Source organism: Protopterus annectens, chromosome 11.part0, assembly GCF_019279795.1.
Source record: "Protopterus annectens isolate FY-2018-M chromosome 11.part0, PAN1.0, whole genome shotgun sequence".
Classification (NCBI taxonomy): domain Eukaryota; kingdom Metazoa; phylum Chordata; order Ceratodontiformes; family Protopteridae; genus Protopterus; species Protopterus annectens.
Genome location: NC_056745.1, coordinates 1,038,929,830 through 1,038,952,596, shown reverse-complemented (window position 1 = coordinate 1,038,952,596; position 22,767 = coordinate 1,038,929,830). Strand labels below are relative to the sequence as shown.

The 22,767-nt window shown below is 43.1% G+C and overlaps 1 protein-coding gene across 1 annotated transcript in view; it reads right to left on the bottom strand.

Annotated features, from left to right (window-relative positions):
* Positions 1-22,767, bottom strand: part of CELSR1 (cadherin EGF LAG seven-pass G-type receptor 1) — a 2,549,932-nt gene that overhangs the window by 338,783 nt on the left and 2,188,382 nt on the right. The window contains exon 20 of the mRNA XM_044088384.1: positions 19,536-19,679. Within this exon, the coding sequence (XP_043944319.1) occupies positions 19,536-19,679 (144 nt within the window). The remainder of the gene's footprint in view (positions 1-19,535; positions 19,680-22,767) is intronic.

The following is a 22,767-nucleotide window of genomic DNA, read 5'->3' as shown; positions in this document are numbered from 1 at the left end:
GACATCTTACTGTATTTCTAAGGGACTATGGGTGGGGGGGTACATCTGTACACAATACCCATTTGCACAGACTGTGTTGATATTTTCTTAAGATGTTGGTCCCATTTATCACAGTGGTGTACCCTACCTTTGAGACTACAGGAATAACAGTATCGACCCCAGGTCAGATTGTTCTGGCATAAACATTTTTAGTTTCAGACTTTTACCTTTCAGAGCCACAGTGCCACTGCCAGACTTGCTGTGATATCACTGTTTAAGTCTGTAGGTGGAAATTTTATGGATGTTACCATTTGAGGGCCTTTGCCAGACATTTCTTTATGTTTTTTTACAGCTGATCTGCTGGGGGTGAGTATGGGATCCCCACTTTGACATCCATGCATGTGACCTATGTGCTGGGTGAGGCTGGGGGTGAGTATGGGACCCCCACTTCGACATCCATGCATGTGACCTATGACCCCCCCCCCCGTTATTTGGCTCACCACATATACTGCAGTGGTATTTGTCAACTAGGGTGGTATAAGCCAGTACCGGGCATACACTTCCTGCTGTCACACATAGTTGTCAGTTGTCTGCTGCCATCCCAGTAAGCCACCCCATTCACTTGCATGCTTGCATCAGTACCATAGACATGCTATCAGAACATTCTACTCCATTCATTTATTGTTAAGAAGACTGACTTACCTTGTGCCTGAGGGCTGACTATGTCAGATGCATGCAGTACACTGCCTATACATGGTAAGGTATAGGTTTGCCTCTGTGCCAAGGCCAGGGCATACTGGGCAGGCCTCCATCTGCCTACAGGGGCAGCTCAGGATGTTCCTCCTCCGAGTCCCTCTGTGCCTGTGGAGACCTTGGCAATGTTGGGGGATGAGTGGCCCTTCCCATTTTGTTCCTGCTGCACTTGTTTCCACAGGATCATATTGTGTAGCATGGCACATACTATGAACAAACATGTGTGCACATGTGGATGGAGAGTACTGCAAGGCTCCACTGGATATGTCAAGGCAGTGGAACCGTGACCTGAGCATCTCAAACACACACTCTATAATGATCCTGGTTTGTGAATGCGTCTCATTATGGCATTCTTGTGTGGGTGTGTGCGCATTTCTGCGCCACAGCTCCAGTGCATAGCCAGCATCCCGCACCAGATGGCCATAATGGGATGTCCCCATTGGCAAATGCCTGTTACAGCTGTGATAAATGCCAGATGTGGGAGTCGTGATCACTTCCAGGGCTGTCAGCACACACATTCATGATAATGCCCTAGGCATCGCGCACGACCTGGCAGTTGATGGAATGGAACCCCTTGCGGTTTAGGTAGACCCTACCCAGTCACCGGGTGGTGCTTTAATGTGGATGTACGTGCAGTCTATGGCACCCAGTACCTCCGGGTAGTCTGCTACACAGTGGAAAAGATGCATATAGCCAGTCCTCTCCTCACAGGTGCTGGGGAATTTAATGTGCTCAATGACAAGTGGATGCATGGCATCCAGGAACTGGAGTATCCTGGTAGCAGATGCCTGTGAGACCCCCATGAAATCCCCAGTTGGTCTTTGGAAAGTACTTTTAGCTAGTGCTCTTAGGGCTACAACATACCTTGGTATCCACTGGGATGGGTTCCCCTCTATTGGCTCTGAGTCTGAGGTGGAGCCGGCATAGCTCAATGATTTGCTGAAGTATGTCCTTGTCCACCCTGTAGCATTCTATCTCCAGATCATGTAGCCCCTGGAAGGTTACCCTGAGTCTTAACACTCTTCTTCACCTCCTTGGTCTGAGGCAGTCGTCAGCCATTATCCTCCTCAACGCCCTCATCCTGCAGCACGTACTGATAGATCAATGCGACAGCAGCCCCTAACATTTTTGCTAGTTTTGTCAGTTAAAATTTCCCTGTATGTGTACACCTATGGTGCAGAGTTTGTGGGAAAAGCCAGACTGAAAGGTGTTTGCACAATTTATAGTGGTGTGCTGCTTATGCTGCCTGTGTGATTGGCTGAGTATAATACATTCCCACCTGCCAGCTATATTACTTGCATTTAACTGGCTGTATTCTATTTCCCTTTGTTTTATTTTCTTGTTCCACTTGGCCTGTCCTCCCGTTTTAAGGCCCGAGGTGGGCCGCACAAACTCTGTGCCCACATGTCAACAGTGCTGCCATTTCATGTTTTTTTTTTTTTGTATTTTTTTAAGTCCCGGTGAGCACCATGCACACCCATTTAGGCAAGGTAAACAAGGGTATACAGTTTTGGACACACCCCCTTGCTTAAATGTACACAGTGCCGCCACTTCCTATTTTCTTACTTTCTTTTCTTTTTTTTTTTTTTTTAAGACCCGGTGCGCACCATGCACACCTGTTTAGGCAATGTAAACAAAGCTTGAGACACACCCCCTCGCTTAGCTGTGCTTACCTAAGTGCAAACACGAGCCGCAGAGCTCCAATGTGCTTACAGCAAGCAAGACACACACCCCTTTTCATGTTAGCTGCTCCTCATGCCTACTCGATCGTGTTCTAGCACCTACACGGTTAGGTGCAGTGTGTGGACTTAGAATATTTTGTGACTAAGTAAATTTCCCCTCATTTGCATACCCCACTGCCTTAGTCCACAGTTACTGCACTAACATGGGCCCTTTCTCCTTGACGACCACTGTTTCCTGGTATTGTTTTGATTATGCATGCCACAAAATGCAGTCTTCACTTAAAACTGACTTTCTACTATTTTTTTTTTCTGCACCTTCACGTTTGCGCGCCACTGCCCTATACTCAGATGGCTGCGATCAGCCAAAAAAAAAAAAAAAAAAAAAAAAAAAAACCTTACATTTTATAAAATTTAAACACTTTTTCAAGACAATGGCCATATATCCATATATTAGGCCACTGACATGCCTACATATTATAATACATTCTTTTATTTGAGCTGTCATGCCTTTGTTTTATTTGCAAAAATGTGTTCGGTTAGTAACCACATTTCTGCAACTAACACTGTTCTTGCACAGAAGATACCTGCCTGCTTGCTGAATCGCTTCAGCTCATTTGCATGTTTTTCATCAGCAAATGAGGTAATTAGCATTCTGCACGGCTTTCCATGCAAGAACAGTACAGGCAGGCTTGTGCACGGCAGATTCAGAGTTTACTGGATCGCTCAGCAGCCAGATTCCGTGCAAGAGCAGGTACACTGTTCTTGCACGGAATCTGGTGCTTATTGAATCCCACCAAATGTCTTCTATCCTTGGGAAAACATTTCCTTACTGGAGAGAAAAGCAGTAACATGTTCACAATGAAGCCTGTGCAAGGATGGTCTGATTTTTATGGAAATTTTTAATATATAAATTACCAGTTAAAGCTGACATGAAATACAAATGCTTTGATGAGTGTTTCTGTATTTTCTTTCTATCTGATCTGATGAAATATAACTGTTTTTTGGTTTACTTTGCAGAACTGGGGAACATTTATCCAATAAGAAATGGTAAAACGATGCTCTTAAAAAATGATTAAACATTAGTTTTAGTGAAAGGTATTTTTGTAATAAAATTCCCCTACTCTTTCAGTAAGTACCATGGAATATTTTATATCAACCTGAGCTACCACCAACTCAGGCAGATGGTGCTTCAGTTTAAAGTCTCACTCTAAAGAAAGCAATCTCAGGAGTGCAACCCCCCCCCCCCCACGTTGCACTGCAGTGCCAGCATAAGGCGAGTGTGCTACCTAGTCAGCTATTGAGACCGCTGAGCAAATTAATGGCTTTTGTTAATGCTTGACCATCAGAGGCAAGAATCAGGTTTAGGTCTTGAGAGCAGCTAGAGGAATGGCAAAAATATGCTGCATGAAATGAACTCTGTTCATGAAGCAATAATATCAGCTAGCACACTTAACTGCAGTACATTTATAAGCAGCACTCTAAAGTGCAAGCAGAAATGTGGGAGAAAAGTAAGCTGTATTAAAAGACAGTGTGGTATCTTGAATTATTTCCATTATGATCTTGGAGTTATACAAGTAGTAGGTATATGGAAGCCAAAGAACCCTGCCTTTCATGTCAGATGTGCAAGGGGAAGCTCCTGTTCAAAAAAGTTTTAACAGTGTATTTAGTAATATTTGAACTTTAAAGTATGCATGTAAGCTTGATATTCTGCGACCATACTTTGAATTGCTAACCAGAGATGTACAGAGTACCTTTCCTGGAGAAAAGAGAATTATACAAGGTAAGCAAAGCTGAGCCAAAAGGACAACTTAGGGATTTTGGTATACCTTGCAGTGTAAACCAGGTGCCTGTAGACAAATACATGCACACACATGTGAAGCAGAGTTCCTCCCCAACCAAATTCAAGTGCAACTTGAACAATTGGATGAGGAAGAGGAAATTCATCCCTGGTCTGGCACGTATGTCTCTAATGGACACAAGCAGCCTGCAATGGCTCATCTCCCAGGTACCTGCTTGTTATCTCCTAAGCCCCTGCTTACAGTCATCAAGGGTACCACAACTTGTCAAGATTTGGGATGCGTGGCTAGGCTTAAAAAGGCCCTTGTGTTCGTTAACCTAGCCAATACCTATGAATAAATGAACACTCATACTACTTATTCAGACTGTGTATCAGACAACAAAAAAGGAAAAAAAAAAAAAAAAAAAACACAATGTATATGCCATGGTATACAAAGCATATACCTGAATACATTCTTTACTGTTTCCTATTGCATTCTAATTGCTACTGATATTTCCTGTGATTCAGCCTCTCTGGGTGCCGCTGGAAAAGGGCTTTTCATCCAACAGTTTTAATCTAATACATCAGGAAAAGAGTTCTTTCATATTTAGGGGATCAATAATGAAGAATGTGTGATGTACTAGTGCTACTAGAGTATAACATAACCGTTTTAATGCTGAACAAAAAGTACAGTTTTGTACCTACCATAAATGTAGATGTTCGAGGATCCACATTGCTGCAGTCCTAACTATTGGGTAGTCCGCTGTCCCAGTCGGCCCGAATACCAAAGTATATGGCTGACGTCGGTCAAGGCGCATTAGACTGACGTCAGTACGTCAGGGTACTAATGCGCATGACCGACGTCATATCCTCAGTCTTTTCTTGCCCCAGATGTCAGAAGACCCTAAAAATACAAGGCCAAAACCAAAAACTCCAAACATTCCTGCACCAAAAATATGTACAATATATACAAAATTACCAGAGTAAAACCTCACCTACACAACCACCCCTAAACACAGAGGGGAAGGAGGGAGGGTAAATTGGACTGCAGCAATGTGGATCCTCGAACATCTACATTTATGGTAGGTACAAAACTGTACTATGTTCTTCATTCCACATTGCTGCAGTCCTAACTATTGGGTAGAATCCCAAAGCAGAGGTAAGGGAGGCTGGCAAATCATAAGGAAGCAGGAGCTGACAACATGCCTTGCAAAATAGCTGTGGCAAAACCAGCCCTAGATTTAGAGTAGAGAGGAAGGTGATAATGCTTAGAGAAAGTATGCACTGAACTCCAAGTAGCTGCCTCCAAAATATCCTTAGTTGCCACCCCCCTTAGAAATGCTGTTGAAGTGGCAGTAGCCCTAGTGGAATGAGGCCTAATCCCAGCTGGAATCTCCTTGCCATGATGGGAATAACAAAATGCAATGCAAAACCCAATCCACTTAGAAATAGTTTGTTTTGACACAGGCTTGCCCTGAGAACTCAAAGCAAAAGAAACAAACAACTGCTGAGACTGCCTAAAATCCTTAGTCCTGCTTAAATAATAACGCATTGCCTGTGCACATCTAAAGTGTGCAAAATCTTTTCCCCTTTATTTTGGGGATCTGCATAAAACGTAGGCAAATGAATAGTTTGGTTTAAAGCCACACTAGAAACCACCTTAGGCAGAAAGGAAGGATTAGTACGTAATGATACCCTATCCTTATGAAAAATCAAAAAAGGCTCTACCGCCATAAGGGCCTGCAATTCAGAAACCCTTCTTGCAGAAGTAATGGCCAACAAAAAAGCAGTCTTCCATGACAAGTATTTCAATTCAGCAGTAGCCGCAGGCTCAAAAGGTTGTAGAGTAAGTTTCTCCAACACAAAATTGAGATCCCAAGCAGGAGTAGGAGCTCTACGTGGGGGTCTTATATTCTTTGCCCCTCTAAGAAATTGCTTGAACAAAGGATGCGAAAACAATGGTGGGTCACAATCATAGTGAGCTGAAATTGCTGCAGCATGAATCTTAATGGAAGAGAAAGACAAACCTGTGTCCAATAACTCAGTAAGATATTGAAGAGCCACACTCAAATTAGGCTCAGAAATCTCCAAATTGTTTGCTGCACTCCAAAATAAAAATCTCTTCCATTTTTCTCGTACACTTTCCTTGTACTAGGTCTTCTGGCTTCCATAATCACATTTAAAACTTGTTGAGGAAGTTGAGACCTGCTGTGTTTCAAAACAGAATATGCCAGGCTGTTAGATGAAGAGAGTGAAGCTTGACATTGAGCAGGTGACCGTCCCTCTGAGACAACAGGTGTGGAATCAAGGTTAAAGGCCATGGAGGCTTCCTTACCAGACTCCTCAGTAATGGGTACCAGTGTTGCCGAGGCCAATCTGGAGCTATTAAAATCATCCTTGGCTTGTCTTGTCTGACCTTTAGGAGCACCTTTGGGAGAAGAGGCAGAGGTGGAAAGGCATACACATGAAGATTTTTCCAACTGAAAGAAAGAGCATCCACTTTCCAAGCTGTGTGATGAAACCTCTTTGTGCAAAACTTTGGCAGCTGGTGGTTTAGTGGAGAAGCGAACAGATCTATGTCTGGAGTTCCCCATGACACTGTCAATTTTCAAATACATGAAGATCCAGTTTCCACTCGTGGGGATCCATGATTTGTCTGCTTAACACATCTGCTAAGGAGTTCTGTGCTCCCGGCAGAAACCTTGCCTGAAGAGTTAGTTGCAAGCTGAGCGCAGTCTCCCATAAAATCATTGCTTGCCTGCACAACGGGTAAGAATGTGTTCCCCTTGTTTGTTGATGTACCACATGACAGTTGTGTTGTCTGTTAGAATCAACACCTGCCCTGGAAGAAGTAACTCCTTGAAAGCCATTAATGCAAACTGGACTGCTAACATCTCTTTCATGTTGATATGTAGATGCTGTAGTTTGGCAGGCCACTTGTCTTGTATCCACTTTCCATTTAGATGAGCTCCCAAGAAATGTCTGAGGCATCTGTCGTAGAATCTGACTCGCCTCTGGCCGGGTCACAGAGAGTCCCTTGTTTAGGTGACATTCCTGAGCCCACCACAAAAATTCCTTTTGAATGCAAGGTATTAATTGAATGACAGTGTCCAAATCCTGGCAGTGCTGTGTCCATACATTTTTGAGATACCATTGCAGCTTCCTCATATGCAGTTTGGCATTGGGAAGCACCAGAATACAAGATGCCATGAACCCTAAGGCTTGAAGGACTGTCCTTGCAGTCAGCCCGGACTGAAGAGATAGTTGATGGAAGTAACTGGAAAGATTCTTTTGTTTGTCCGGGGTTAAAAAGGCCATCTGGGCTGCTGTATTCAGTCTCACACCCAGAAAGCACATGTCTTGAGAGGGTACTAGACTGGACTTTATTTCGTTCACAGAATACCCTAGGCATCTTAGCACTGCTATCACAAATTCCAAATGCTGTAAAGGTCTTCCTTTTCTTGAGCCAGAATCAGGCAGTCGTCCAAGTAAGGATAGATTTGAATTCCTTTTAGCCTGAAGTAAGCTATCACTGGAGCCAGAACCTTTGTGAATACTCTGGGCAGTAGATAAGCCAAAGGGCAATGCAGAGAACTGATAATGAGAATTTCCAGCTCGAAAACGCAGATACTTCCTGCAACTTAGTCTGATAGGCACATGAAGGTAAGCTTCCTTGAGATCTAAAGTTACCATCCAGTGATCTTTGCCCAGCAGAGGTAAAAGCTGTTGTAACGTCAACATTTTGAACTTGGGAATGTCCAGATAAGTGTTGAGGATAGATAAATCCAAAATTGGTCTCCACGTGTTCCCCTTCTTGGTACTAGGAACAGGCGAGAATAAAATCCTAGGCCCCTTTCTGGCACAGGAACTGGCTGAATGGCCCCTATTTGGAGCAACAGAGAAATTTGCTTGTGAGCCTCTTTTCTTTGTAGAGGAGGAATGTCTGGCATGCCTTTGAAAGGAGGCAAGGTATGGAAATAAAACCTGTAACCGTGGTGAATGATATCCAAAACCCATCTGTCTTGGGTAATTAAATCCCAATTTTCTTTGAAAAGAGCCAGCCTTCCTCCCAAAGGTGCTGCCAGGCGAAAGTACTGGCAGCTGAAAAGGTAGGTCATTGGGTCTGTTTACGAAAGGACTGACCCCTGCCCTCACCAGAAGTCTGAGCAGGTGAACTCCCTGTTCTAGGCCTAAAAGAACCTTGAGCTCTGCCCCTACCACGTCTAGACCTACCCCTAGACTGGGAATCATAAGCAGGATATGTCCATCCCTTAGTAGGCCAATTTCTACTAAACTTCGGAGGCTGCACCTGCAAAAAATCCTTAACAGTTTGCATAGACTTAGCCTTGTCCTCCATTTTCTTTAAAACTGCTTCCACAGGCGAACCAAACAACACATCAGACTGTAAAGGAGCATCCAAAATCCTTGTTTTAACATGCTCAGCTAAATTCTGATCCCTCAGCCAGGCGTGCCTACGAAGAACAGAACCAGTGGCAGCCACCCTCGAGGAGGCCTGCACAGCATCAAAACCACACTGCAAGGAATGCTTACCCACCTGTTCAGACACATGAACTAAATCCTGCAACTCTTTACACTCAATACCTTCCGCCAGAGCATCCACCTTAGACTTCAATTGTGAAAGGAGATAATTCTGATATTTTAACATGTGAAACTGACAATTCAACGCCCTCATGGCTAAAGTGGAAGAAGTATACACTTTCTTTCCCCATCTATCCAAAGCCCTTGCCTCTTTATCAGGAGGAACAGGATTTTTAACAACAGAAGCCTTCACACCTTTAGGCCCCTGAGAGACAGTTTCCGGGTCTGCCCTAGGACTCTTAAACAGATACTTATGAGCTTCAGGCACCCTATAGTACCTATCCGGTTTAACTGGGGCAGGAGGCAAAGAATCAGGATTCAGGAAGCCTCTGCAAAAACATCTTCCACCACATTCAGAACAGGAGGTATAGCTAAAGGTCTATGCTGGGGTAAAAACAAGAATTCCCTAAGCCTCTTCCTGGAATCAGAGAAATCTTGACCTTCCCATTTAAAATGCTCCCTCATGGAATGCAGAGTCTCTGAAAATGAAAAATCCTCAGGAGGAGAAGCTGAAGGAGTAGAATCATCCACATCAGAATCAGAATAAGGAGGATACTCCTGCAAGTCTTCAGCCGAAGACTCAGAAGCCTCCGAACATTGCTCAAAACTCTCAAACTCAGGTTCCACCCTAGGCCTCTTATCAGGAGGGGCATAGAACCTCTAATCATAGTAATCAAATCCTCTGCCATTTTAAGCATATGTTTCTTAGGCAAAGACCCTGAAGCACTAGGAGAAACCCCCACTGAAGCTAAACTTGGCCTGCCTCTCAAAGAAGCCTTGGAAACAGAAGGGAGGCTCTAACCACCTTAGGAAGAGAGGGAAGAACAGCCACCTGAGAAGCCCCTTCAGCCTGGCCTACTTCCTGAGAGGACACATCCTGTAACAGTAAAGTCTCTCCCTGAGACTCCAAAGAAACTCCTGGCAGAACCTCCGGCTCCACTGAGCCTTCTAAAGAACCGGCGTCCGGGACTGTCGGTTCTTCCACTCTAGGCTTTGCTGCTTTGTCCTTGCGCTTTTTGGCGAAGCGGGCGTCGGAGCATCCGACGGCATTTTATAATTACAACGCTTCCCAAAACTAACCTGGCACAGTCTAACCTTCTCTTAATAGTGCGTTTGTTAAATCTAGCACAAGAGCGGCATCCAACAACGTCGTGCTCAGGCCCTAAACAAGGTATACACAAAGTATGGTAATCCCTATGAGGTATCTGTTTCCCACAAGAAATACAGTTATTCACTTTTTCTGACATCCGGTTAAATACTGAGGCAAGAAAAACCAAAATATTCTACGGGTACTTAGCCAACTTTGATTCGGTCTGAAACTCTGACTTCAGAAACTTTCAGAACGCCAACCTGCACTCGCAAAACTGCTTCTGCATCGGACCATGCGGCAAAAAAGACTGAGGATATGACGTCGGTCATGCGCATTAGTACCCTGACGTACTGACGTCAGTCTAATGTGCCTTGACCGACGTCAGCCATATACTTTGGTATTCGGGCCGACTGGGACAGTGGACTACCCAATAGTTAGGACTGCAGCAATGTGGAATGAAGAACATCTGGGAATATCACCGAAACAGTAAATGCCATCTTAAAATAGTATCAATTACTGAATTTTTAAAATATGTTGTAAGAAATTCATTTTAAAGGCAAAAAAAAGATGGCAGAAAGCCTTCAAAAATCTCTGGTCTCACATTATTATTTAAGTTGACTGGAAGATATATGGCTTAGTACTGGAGGTGGGAGTGTTCATTTATAAAATAAAAAACAAAACCCATTTTCCAGAATAAGTCTATACAGCAACTTACCCTATAAGATAAATGTTAAAGCAAAGCCATAAAGATACATTTCTGCCAGTGAATGGTGAACTAAATACTATTTTCTGTGTAAACAGCAATGTAGCCAAGCCATTAACTGTGCCTCAGGCAACCTGTAGGTGGAAAAAACATTGAAAAATCCTTACAGGTAGGATATAACAGATTACTTTCAGCATCAAAGCTTATTAAAATCTGGCATAATACTGAACACAGTTGAAATCCATTTTCTCAGACTGATCCACTTTTAATCTTATTACATCTGACAGCTACCATTCTAAGGCTGTTCGTTCTTTGGGATTGGCTGTTCGTTCTTTGGGATTGTCTATCCATGTTACTGAAATCTATATGCAGTGGAATGAGTGTACTGTCTCTATTGGACTGTGTATGAGATGGCCTTCTCCTATATTTTCACTATTTTTTTAATACCATTTTGGGACTATGCACTGTAAGTCCCAACACTTCAAGCAGAGAATCAGCAGAGTAAAAGACTGAATTTTGTGAACTGCATGATCCATTAGTGTAAGAAAGTGTGGCACAAAAAAATTATCATACAAAGGGCAGATTTCAGACAGAATCAGACAATGTTAAATAAAGGGAATGATGTGTGCAGGACAAGTGAAATTGCCTCATCACAGATAAAACAGCTCACTGAAGAGCTGGTTGCACGTACAGTGAATTGTGAGGTGAAGAAGCTGAATATGAGATTAGTGAGTCATAAAGACACTTGCAAAAATGAGAAGTCGGTCAAATACAGCACAGGGGGCACAGCTCCAGTGGTGTAGAAGGAAAAAACCCTTACTTTGCCCAGGCAACCCACATTCGATTAGCAATTCAGGTGCTTACAGTGAACAACTGCAACAGCCTCGCCCATTCTAGAGGAAGACGGCTCTAGCCTGCCACTTGGGTGACCCCTACAAGCTGCACTAAGTGATGCACCATGAAGCAGTAGTCTGTAAACAACAGCTGCATTGTGCAATTGTACATAGCCAAGAGGGCATGCAGAGGCACACCCCATATGGCTAGGTAGCAGTACCACAGCTCAGAAGAGCCACTGTGAGGGAGGGTAGGGTAGCTTCACAGGATTAACAGGCTGACCTGCTCTCTACCACCTAACACTTCCAATGGGGGAATGAATGGGGGGGGGGGGTGACAGAGCTACCTGGGAAGGAAGGAATGCAACATACTTACGAAAAAAAAAAAAATATATATATATATATATATATATATATATATATATATATATATACACACACACACACACGTATACATACACACATACACACACATGTATATGCGGATTACCAATACAAGAACGACGGCGCAAAATACTGACACTCACATGGTCGACAAACGAAACATCGACAACGTAATTACTGCACAAAAAAGGAAAATAAAATTTTCTTTTTTGTGCTAGCAGGGGGGGGGCTACGACCCCCTGCACCCCCTGTAAGGGGCTCCGCCCCATACACCCCCCCGTAACGTTAATATACCAACTCCGAGATTGTACTACAGTGCAGGAATGGAAATAGTACAGTTTTGTACCTACCATAAATGTAGATGTCCGATAGACATGCAACTGCAGTCATAACATATGGGTTGTCCTGCCTCAGGCAGCCCTCGGTCGGCCGGATTCCAAAGTCTGGGTCCGACGTCGGCTGATGTCGCATTTCTCTCCGACGTCAGAGCGGCTGGAGTACATAAGCATCAGCCGATGCCATTTTCTTCAGTGTTTCTTGCCCCAGATGCCAGGTGCCCTCCAAGGAAGGCTGTAATCAAATTGGAAGACAAAAACAGGATTCCAGACAAATAAATGAGCAATAAAACAAATACACCATAACAGATATCCCCAGCTAAGAGAAACAGGGATAGGAGTGGACCCTAGGCATAGAGGGGTATGGAGGGAGGGAAAATCCGACTGCAGTTGCATGTCTATCGGACATCTACATTTATGGTAGGTACAAAACTGTCTATGTCCTTCAAGAATGCAACTGCAGTCATAACATATGGGTAGAATACCATAGCTTAGCTGGGGGAGGAGGAATGCTCTAGGAAAAAGATGGTGTGGCAATCAAACCCTGCCGGACTGCCGAAGCAAAGCCTGCTCTGGATCTGGAGTATAGAGGGAGATTGTAGTGTTTGGAGAATGTATGCACGGAGCTCCATGTAGCAGCTTCTAGAATGTCCTTAGTGGGCACCCCTCTTAAGAATGCTGTAGAGGTGGCTGTAGCTCTGGTGGAATGTGGTCTGACATTGGCTGGAACAGTCTTTCCATGAAAGGAATAACAAAATCTGATGCAATGTCCAATCCATTTTGAAATAGTCTGTTTTGAAATTGCTTTTCCTTGGACTGCATGGGCGCAAGCTACAAAAAGTTGTTCAGACTTCCTAATGGCCTTGGTTCTGTCCAGGTAGTATTGAAGTTGTCTGTGAATGTCCAAGGTATGTAACAGTCTTTCCCCCTTATTCTCAGGATTGGGGAAGAAAGCAGGCAGATGAATAGCTTGATTTAAAGAAACCCTAGATACCACCTTTGGCATAAAGGTAGGGTTAGTCCTTAATGAAACCCTGTCTCTGTGAAAAATTATGAACGGTGGTATTGCCATTAGGGCCTGTAGTTCCGAAACCCTTCTTGCTGAGGTAATTGCCAACAGGAAAGCTGTCTTCCATGAGAGAAATTGCAAGTCAACTGAAGCTGCTGGCTCAAATGGAGGTAGAGTCAGTTTTTCTAGGACAAAATTGAGGTCCCAGGCTGGCACTGGGGCCTTTCTTGGTGGCTTAATGTTCTTGATTCCCCTGAGGAATTGCCTTAGCAAAGGGTGTGAAAAGACAGGAGGATCAGTGTTATATCTAGCTGAAATAGCTGATGCATGTATCTTTATGGAAGAATATGAGAGACCGTTCTTTAGCATATCCGCCAAATATTCCAAGATGAGTGGGATGTTCAACAATGATGCATCATGTCCCTTGCTGGTATTCCAATTGCTGAATCTCTTCCATTTTGCTAAGTAAACCTTTCTGGTGGATGGTCTTGAGCCTCTGTTAGTATCCGCTGAACTTCCTTGGAGAGAGATAGGTTGAGGTTATTTATGGGATCTCCCAGGCTGTTAGCTGCAGTGTCTGAAGGTTTGGATGCACTGTTTTGAAATTGTGTTGAATCAAAAGTAGAGGCCATTGGGGAAGGGCCCACCTCCTGGTGTGACATATGCTCCGTAGTAGTGGGTACCAGTGTTGTCTTGGCCAGTCCGGAGCTATTATGATTCCCTTGGGTCTCTCTGCTTTGATCTTTAGTAATACTGAGGTCATCAGTGGCAGAGGTGGGAATGCATAGATTGTTAGGAAGTTCCAGTTGAATGGGAGAGCATCTATTTTCCAAGCTTTTGGATGGTATGTCCTTGTGAAATATTTTTGTAGATGATGGTTGAGGTGGGTGGCAAATAGGTCTACTTCTGGCCTGCCCCATGTCGAAGTGAGTTGTGTGAAGATCTTCGGATGTAACCTCCACTCGTGTGGATCTGTGAAATTCCTGCTTAGGCTGTCCGCCAACACATTGTCTTTGCCTGGAACAAACTGGGATTGTAACTGGATGTTTAGGCTCAGTGATTTTTCCCAAAGATGCATTGTCAGTCTGCAAAGGGGGTAAGAGTGGGTGCCCCCTTGTTTGTTTATATACCACATCACAGTGGTGTCTGTCCGCATCAGTAAATGGCCTTGCTGAAGTTGGTGTTGAAAGGCCTCGATGGCATGCATTACTGCCAGCATTTCCTTTTGATTTATATGCAGATGTGTTTCCTTTGGAGACCATTGTCCTTATATACACCTGCCTTCCATGTGCGCCCCCCATCCAAGGTCTGAGGCGTCTGTGGTCATGGTCTGTGTTATCTGTGGTTTTCTGAATGACATACCTGTGTTTGCCTGGCTCACCGAGGCCCACCATAGGAATTCCTTTTGTAGGCATGGAATGAGCGGTATGGTTGTCTCCAAGTTGTTGCTGTGCTGAGACCAAATGCTCTTTAGGTACCATTGAAGCTTTCTCATGTGTAGTCTTGCTAATGGAACCAGGGGAATGCAGGATGCCATGTAACCCAGGGCCTGTAGGAATCTCCTTGCAGTCATCTGGGTGAGTTTTGCTAAACCTTTGAAGTAATGAGTTAACTTCTCTTGCTTGTCTTCTGTCAGGTAAGCCATTTGAGAGGCTGTGTCTAATTTGGCTCCTAAGAAGATTATTTGCTGGGATGGCTGCAGTCTTGACTTTTGGAAGTTGACTGTGTATCCCAGAGCTTGAAGTAATCGTATGACATAGACCAAGTTTTTTGTCAACATCAATTTGTCGTCCGCTTGTATGAGGCAGTCGTCCAGGTACGGGTAAATTTGTATCCCCTGGAGCCTGCAATGAGCAATTACTGAAGCCAGGCATTTTGTGAATACTCTGAGCGCAGTAGATAAGCCAAATGGCAATGCTGAGAATTGATAATGCTCTGGCCCTGCAAGAAATCTGAGGTATCTTCTGCAGCTGTGTCTGATAGGGACATGCAGGTATGCCTCCTTGAGGTCCAGAGTAATCAGCCAAGACCCTTGCCCAGCATGGGAAGGAGTTGCTGTAGAGTCAGCATTTTGAACTTTGGTACTATGAGAAAGGTGTTTAATGCGGACAAATCCAGTATCGGTCTCCATTGAGATTCTTTTCTTGGAACAAGGAACAGTCTTGAGTAAAACCCCTGGCCTTGTTCTTGTTGTGGAACTCTTTCTATTGCTTTCATCCGAGTCAGCAGAGATTTGCTTGATAGCCTCTGCCCTCTGGTTTTGTGGTAGGTTTGGCATGCCTTGTTTTCTTGGCAAGGTATGAAAATGGAACCTGTAGCCTCGGTCTATAATGTCCAAAATCCATTTGTCCTTTGTCAGTCTGTGCCAATTTTCTGCAAACAGAGATAATTTCCCGCCCAAGGGAGCTTCTATTTGTTCCCTGGTAGGCGGAAGTACAGGAAAGTCATTGAGATTATGGCTGTGGGGCAGGTGAAACCCCTGCGTCACTTCTTTGGTTTCCTGGCTGCCATTGTCGTCCCCTGTAATGCCCTCTGTATTGGCCTCTTCCTCGGCCACGTCTGTTTTTACCCCTTTGAAACTTTTCTGGATTAGGAAAGGACCAGTTTTTTGAAGGCCAATTCCTACTGAATCTTTCACCGTCTGAACTGATTTTGCTTTTTCCTCAACGGTCTTTAACACATCCTTAGCATTAGCACCAAAAAGCTTGTTCTTTTCCAAAGGTGCATCCAGAAGTTTTGCCTTTACATGATCTGGTAGAGGTTGATCTTTTAACCATGCATGTCTACGAATGACTGCCCCTGTCAAAGCTGCCCTACATGAAGCTTCCAGTGCATCATATCCACACTGCAGGAAGTGATTGCTTACTTGCTGAGTGTTATGTACAGCTTCCTGCAAAGCCTTCCTGTCTAAAGGATCAGGAGTGGCCAAAGTTTTCTGTAAATCTTCTAACAGGAAATCCTGATATTGTAACATATGAAAAAGGCAATTCAAAGCTCTCATAGATAAGGTAGTGGATGTGTAAACATTTTTGCCCCATCTCTCTAATGACCTAGCTTCCCTGTTGGAGGGCAATGGATTTTTAGAGGTGGAAGCTGAAACTCCTTTAGGCCCCTGTGAAATAGTTTCCAAATCAGCAGTATGGGCCCTGAATAAATGGGAATGAGTTTCTGGGACCCTGTAATACCTGTCTGGCTTGGCTGGAGCTGGGGGAAGAGAGTCAGGGGTAACATTAGAGTCAGAATATAAATCATCCAAAACATCAAGAACAGGAGGAATAGCTAAGGGCCTGTGCTGGGGCTTCTTAAGGAAAGTCCGAAGGCGTTTTCTGGAATCAGAATATTCCTGGCCTTGCCACTTGAAATGTTCCCTCATGGTATGCAGAACTTCCCCAAAATAAATATCCTCAGGAGGGGAGGCCGAGGGGATGGAATCCTCTGCATCCGTGTCCTCATAGGTCTGGAAGAGCTCTTCCTGACTATCAGAGTGGACAGAGCCCTCAGAATCTTCATCTGACGGAATAGGGTCAGGGGGTTCAACCCGGGGCCTTTTATCAGAAGGAGGCTGGGATCCTCTCTCAGGATGGGCCTGTGAACCTCTAATCATAGAAATTAAGTCAGCAGCCATAGACATAATTTGTGTCTCTGGAGTAGGCTGAGGTAAGGTTTTAGTAGGAAGATGTTTTGTTTTGCTGGCTGCCTTAGCCCTAGTGTAGGTGTTAATAGACATGGCCATAGGAGGCCTGGCAGCTCCACGTGCAGGAGTGACCTTGTCTACAGCAATGGTCTCGGGCATTTCCTCGGTTTCGGTATCCGGAGGAAAATCAATAACTGGCGTCGGAGTGATAACCGGAATCGGAGTCGTCGGTAATGCGGTGTCTTCGGTTCGGAGCGGTGGAGAGACCGTCTCAGAGGGAACCGGAGCACTCGCGATAGGTTTTGGCGTGGAGTCGGTGGTAGACGCGGGCCGAGGATGTCGGTCCCGGTCTTGTCGTTTCTTGGGAGTTTGCGATGTCGGAAGTTCCGACGGCATTATGTAAGCAAATTTTTCGCCAAAAAAATCTTCAGCGAACTCCGCCCGGCGCCTGAGTGCGCTTGTTGAAGCGAGCACAGGCTACACAGGCCGAGACGTCATGGTCTGGGCCAAGGCAAGGAAGACAGTAAGAGTGGAAATCCTTATGAGGTATTTGTTTACCACAAGAAAGACAATTGTTAACTTTTTCAGTAATTTCTGACATCGGCTGAGGCAAGAAAAGGTCCCCAACGGGGTACTTAGCTTTTTTGATTACTTCGGAATCGAAGAATACAGGAGCTGACCGACCGGCACTTGCAAACTGCTTCTGCTTCGGGCACCACGCGGCAAGAAAGACTGGAGAAAATGGCGTCGGCTGATGCTTATGTACTCCAGCCGCTCTGACGTCGGAGAGAAATGCGACATCAGCCGACGTCGGACCCAGACTTTGGAATCCGGCCAACCGAGGGCTGCCTGAGGCAGGACAACCCATATGTTATGACTGCAGTTGCATTCTTGAAGGACATCTTTCCATTCCGCACTACGGAGACATACCGTTTCCTCACTGTCGGCATTTTGTCGACCATGTGGTGTCGGTTATGTGGGTTTCGATCTTCTCAGCTGTCGTTCTTCTGTAGGGGACCCGTATATGCACATGTATATGGTGCAGGGAAGATGTGGCTATATTTATGATAAAACCGTCCTTTAAATTCATCAGGTCTGTAGTAGCTATAGTTGAAGGAACAATTTTGCTAAAGGGTACAAAAGGAAAGAAATTAATTTAGTCAGAGAAATTATAAGCACCAGACACCATCCTTGAAAATTAGCTATCTGAGGGTTTGAGAGTGGGGTAAGCTTGGCTAGGCTTAGAATGGCTCTTATGTTGACACCTTAATTACCACCTATTAACCTATGATTTGTATCAGTACTATGCACAGTATAAAAATCTGTGTAAGATAAAGTACAGATTAGCAGCAAACAGAAACCATGTTAGAAATCTGGAAGAAACACTAAGAATTAATAATAAAGTTTAGACTAGGCAACGTAGCAGTGTATACAATGCAATGCCTCGTCAAACACTCAAAATACCAAGTCAGAACAAGAATACACTGTAGCAGTCAGTGTGTAATCTGCTTGCTTACTTGTCTAATCATGTAAACTGAAGGGAGGGAAATTACTTACATGTGAATATAAAAATAAGAGTACAGCCAGGAGCTGTGGTTGTGAAGTGTGAGCAACTGAGATAACTTGTTCATGGTGAGGCTGGAAACATTCTAAGAAGAAACCAAAGACTTTTGTTAAAAACAAATATGCCCCAAAGACACTGTGATACGTATATGTAGTGAATTCAGGAAGCCGCCAATCAATACCTAAGATGAGAAGTGTCTAGACAAACATTTCAAGAAGTGCAGAATCCAGAACAACTTAAGTGTGTCTGCCGGTGCCATTTACGGATTTTGTTTCTATCATGTCAGTAGTACAGGTATAGACCAGAACTTTTCCAGATATCTGAAATATGGTAGACTACTGAAAATGTCAGCAAGTGCAACTGCAATTATTGAAAAATACTACAATTTATTTTGACAGAAATGCTTCTAACTGCTGCACTAACAGTGTTTTACTTTGCATAAAAATGCCTATATGTCTGAAATGGCAAAGTTGAAGATCTTGATGGTATAAAGATTAGAATATGAAAGCCTGTTGGCTGCAGACAATATTTTTTATTTATTCATTTGTCTTTGTTTAACGGCAAAGTTCGACTGGGTAATACCCATTTTCAGCAGAGGCCTGGGGAGAAAAGCTCCATTTGCTTACAGTGCATTATACTAAGTTCCAGACAAACACAGAATAATTACATTTCTATTTACATTTATACACAAACAGTAGTTACATGTGTACATATATATTCTAAGATTTTACAGAGATGGAAGTGACTAAAGAGAAAGCACATGTGCAGCTAAGTGAATATCCATACAGTGTTGAAGAAACCCATCAATTAGCTTCTCAGTAATATTAAACAATACCTCTTCTGATGCACTTACCATGCTAACATGACAGTTTTTCAGTATCTTACACTAATTTTTTTTCCAGGACCTCAGACTGACCACAGACTGCTCAACAGCAGAAGTGAAAAGTGAGAAAACAGGACTGGTACAAATGTGAAATAGTGCTGCATCACACATATTAGGTCTAAATGTCAGTAAAACCATTATGATTCAGAATGTTGCTCAGGGATCTTTCTTCTGCACTAAAAAGTTTAACAGAAAGGTATACTGGATGTCAGGCACTGCCTGTTAAAAAAGTAAAAGTTTATAAAGCTACGTACTTGAAGAATTGAAGTTTCTCATATGACTGGAAATGAATCCTGACACATTGGCTTACCTTTGCTCTCAGTGGGTCTGAACAAATTCTCCGGAAAAAGGACAATGGACTTCAGGTCTTCATGATATTTTTCCCTTATGTTCTCAAAACAAGGAACTTTGGCCCCTTCAAAACGAGCACTTTCAAAGATATCCACTGCCATAACTATGAATTTATTAAAAAAAAAAAAAAATTTAAACATAATGAAATTACCGAATACTACTAAACAGCATGGAAGAGCAAATGCTTGATAAGCAAGTGCTCCTGATAGCTAACACAATTTAATAAAATGTTTATCTCAATAAAATGAGAAACTCACTCATGTTAAAGGACAGCTGACAGTACTTTTCTGACATCCCTCTAAATGAGGCAATACACATCATGAGGTCTTTAAAAAATGGTAACCTCTGCTATCTTCTTAGCATCTATTTCAGGTCTGTATTTCATTCTAGGTTCCAGATGAAAGAAAAACAATCTCTAAATGGATATACACATAATGAGGGACTTGTGGGAAAGTGAGACAGAGGCTGTCATCAGTTTAGCACTATCAGTGATGGAAATGTTGCACATTTCCCACATGCAGTCTGCTACTCCATTCATTCTCCAACTAACCAGTCAAAAAAGTGGGCATCCCTTCATTTCAACATAGGGGTTTGTTGTCACTATGCAAGACAAAGTAGTAGGTCCCATTGTCTATCATACAGATTATCATGGAAATCGGTTGAAAGGTGGAAAAAAGGTTATGTTGGTATGGTCTGAGATGGTGCAGTGGGTAAAAAAAAAGACAAAAACATGACTTTCCAACATCAAGATATGGCACATCCTGAATGCACTTTCTAATCCACTCTGTCTAAATGGTCACCCCAGCCCAGAGAACTCCTCGTCATATAGGGCTCACTGCTTAGCATTTAAAATACCCTTTTACATTCAAAAGCCTGGAGTTGGTCCCATTATGAGTTACCACTATTTTCAGGCACAAAAAGACGTGATGTTTCCTTACCTCTCACTCAGAAGGTATGTTACTGCAAAAAACAAACGACTAACAACTAAGACTTTAAATATCAGAATGACAGACTTAAACATCAGACTTTTTTAATGGTATCCATTATCAAAACAAAAATTTCAATGGCACAGACTTACATAAGGCATGCAAGCATGCATGCACATAAGCACACATTTGTGTGTGTAAAGGAAAGGAAAAGCATCTTCATCTTCCCCATTTTTAAGGCAAAAAGATGAAACTTCCCTGATTCTCTACAAGTTTAACAAAGTATTGTAAATCACAAACACAATGGCTAATCCTACACAATTCAAGTTACTCAACAAATCCATTAAGGATTGTCTCAGCTTCCAGTGCACAAGCAAAAACATGACTCTCCAACATCAATTATGTACTGGTTACCTGAAGTGATTCTGATGTAATGCAAGGTAATACAAAAAAAAAATAGCACAAAAGCCAGACACAATGTGGCTTTTGTAAAATCAGAAGGTTATGTGGTTTTAAGAAAGGAAAGGTTTTAAGCCTTGGTGGTGAAGAAATGCAGCACTCAACAATACAGACAACAAAGATAAACACACCAAGATGTAAAAATCTAGATGGGGTATATCTGATAGAAGGGAGGTGAGATGAGTTATGATTTGATATAAAGAAGTGTATGGAGGCCACTGCTTAGTAGTGTACTTGAAGCACTGGGAAAAATGGAGATGTTAGGAGAGATGCCACCCTGTGACATAGCCAGAGTATGATCACAAGGGTTAGCTTCAAAATGTACTGTTTTGACTGGCTAGTCTGTACCGGTCTACCTCAACAAGCCCAACCAAATACTCCCCCAATCCTTGTCCTGATAAGACTCCCAAAGATACTGCCTCCACCTTCAACACATATTTCATTGACTCTACACCCAAACTATTTAACCTCAGTGCCAACTCGTCTACCTTTAATAATATTTCAAACCACTCTCTTATCAAATCCCACTATACTCTCATCAAATTATTTTCCCCTCAAACCTGTACCCACTAGCTCAGCTTCTACAGACAACATTCCTTCCCTTTTCCTTCAGTCAGCTGCTGACTCTCTTGCTCTCCCTGTATCTATCTTAATCAACTGCTCCATTTTAGAGTCCAAAGTCCCTTCCATATGGAAACAATTCTTCACCCTACCAATACATAAAAAATGCAACTCCCCAGACATCACTAATTTTAGACCAATTGCCATCCTCTCACCTCTCTCTAAAGTTCTAGAAAAATGCATACATAAACAAGTTATGCCCTACCTACTCTCTGAAAATCTGCTCACACCTACTCAACATGGCTTTAGACCAAAGCATAGTACTACTACTGCCCTACTATCATTCCTTAATACTATATCCTTTGCCAGAGATAACAAACTTGTCTCCTGCCTATTCTTAGATCTCTCTAAAGCTTTCAAAACAGTTTCTCACCCTCTCCTGTACAAACTAACCAACCTTAACTTCTCCCCTGCTACTGTTACACGGGTTTCCAGCTACCTCACTAACAGATTTCAAGCAGTGAAGTGACAATCTGCACTCTCCCCTCCTTTCCCAGTTAAAATGAGTGCCCCTCAGGGTTCCATCCTTGCTCCACTACTTTTCAACATCTTCACTAATCTTTATTCTTCCTGTCCTCAGTCATCACTGGTCCAATATGCTGATGACTCTACTGTCATCACTATTGCTGACTCTCCCTCCAAACGCATCTCTAGAACACAGACTTCCTTTAACTCAGTAGAAAACTGGCTCTCTGATAACCTTTATCCTTAACCCAAATAAAACTAAGCTACTGCTTTTTCTTCTTAAAAACTACAACCACATTAAATCCTCTTTCACAATCCTGTCCCTCAATAACACACACATCATGGTGGAAACTAGCACTAAACTCCTTTGTGTCATCATTGACTACTAACTTAAATTTGATCTACACATTAAAAACTGTATCAAGAAAACTCACCATAAACTAGGGCTCCTATACCGCAACAAAAAGTTGCTCACCAGTGAAGCTAAAGTAACACTCTCTTATGCCTACCTCTTACCTAATCTATTATGTGGCTCTCAAATTCTTACTTGCCGCATCTCCACACTCCTTGCCAAACCTGAATCTACCTACAACAAGATAGCCAAATTTGCAGCCCATCAAACTTACATGTCACATCACTGTCTCTCACTCAAACACCTTAACTGGCTTGAAGTACCTCACCAGCTTCTTCTCCCTCAACTCCAGATAATCCACTTTTTAT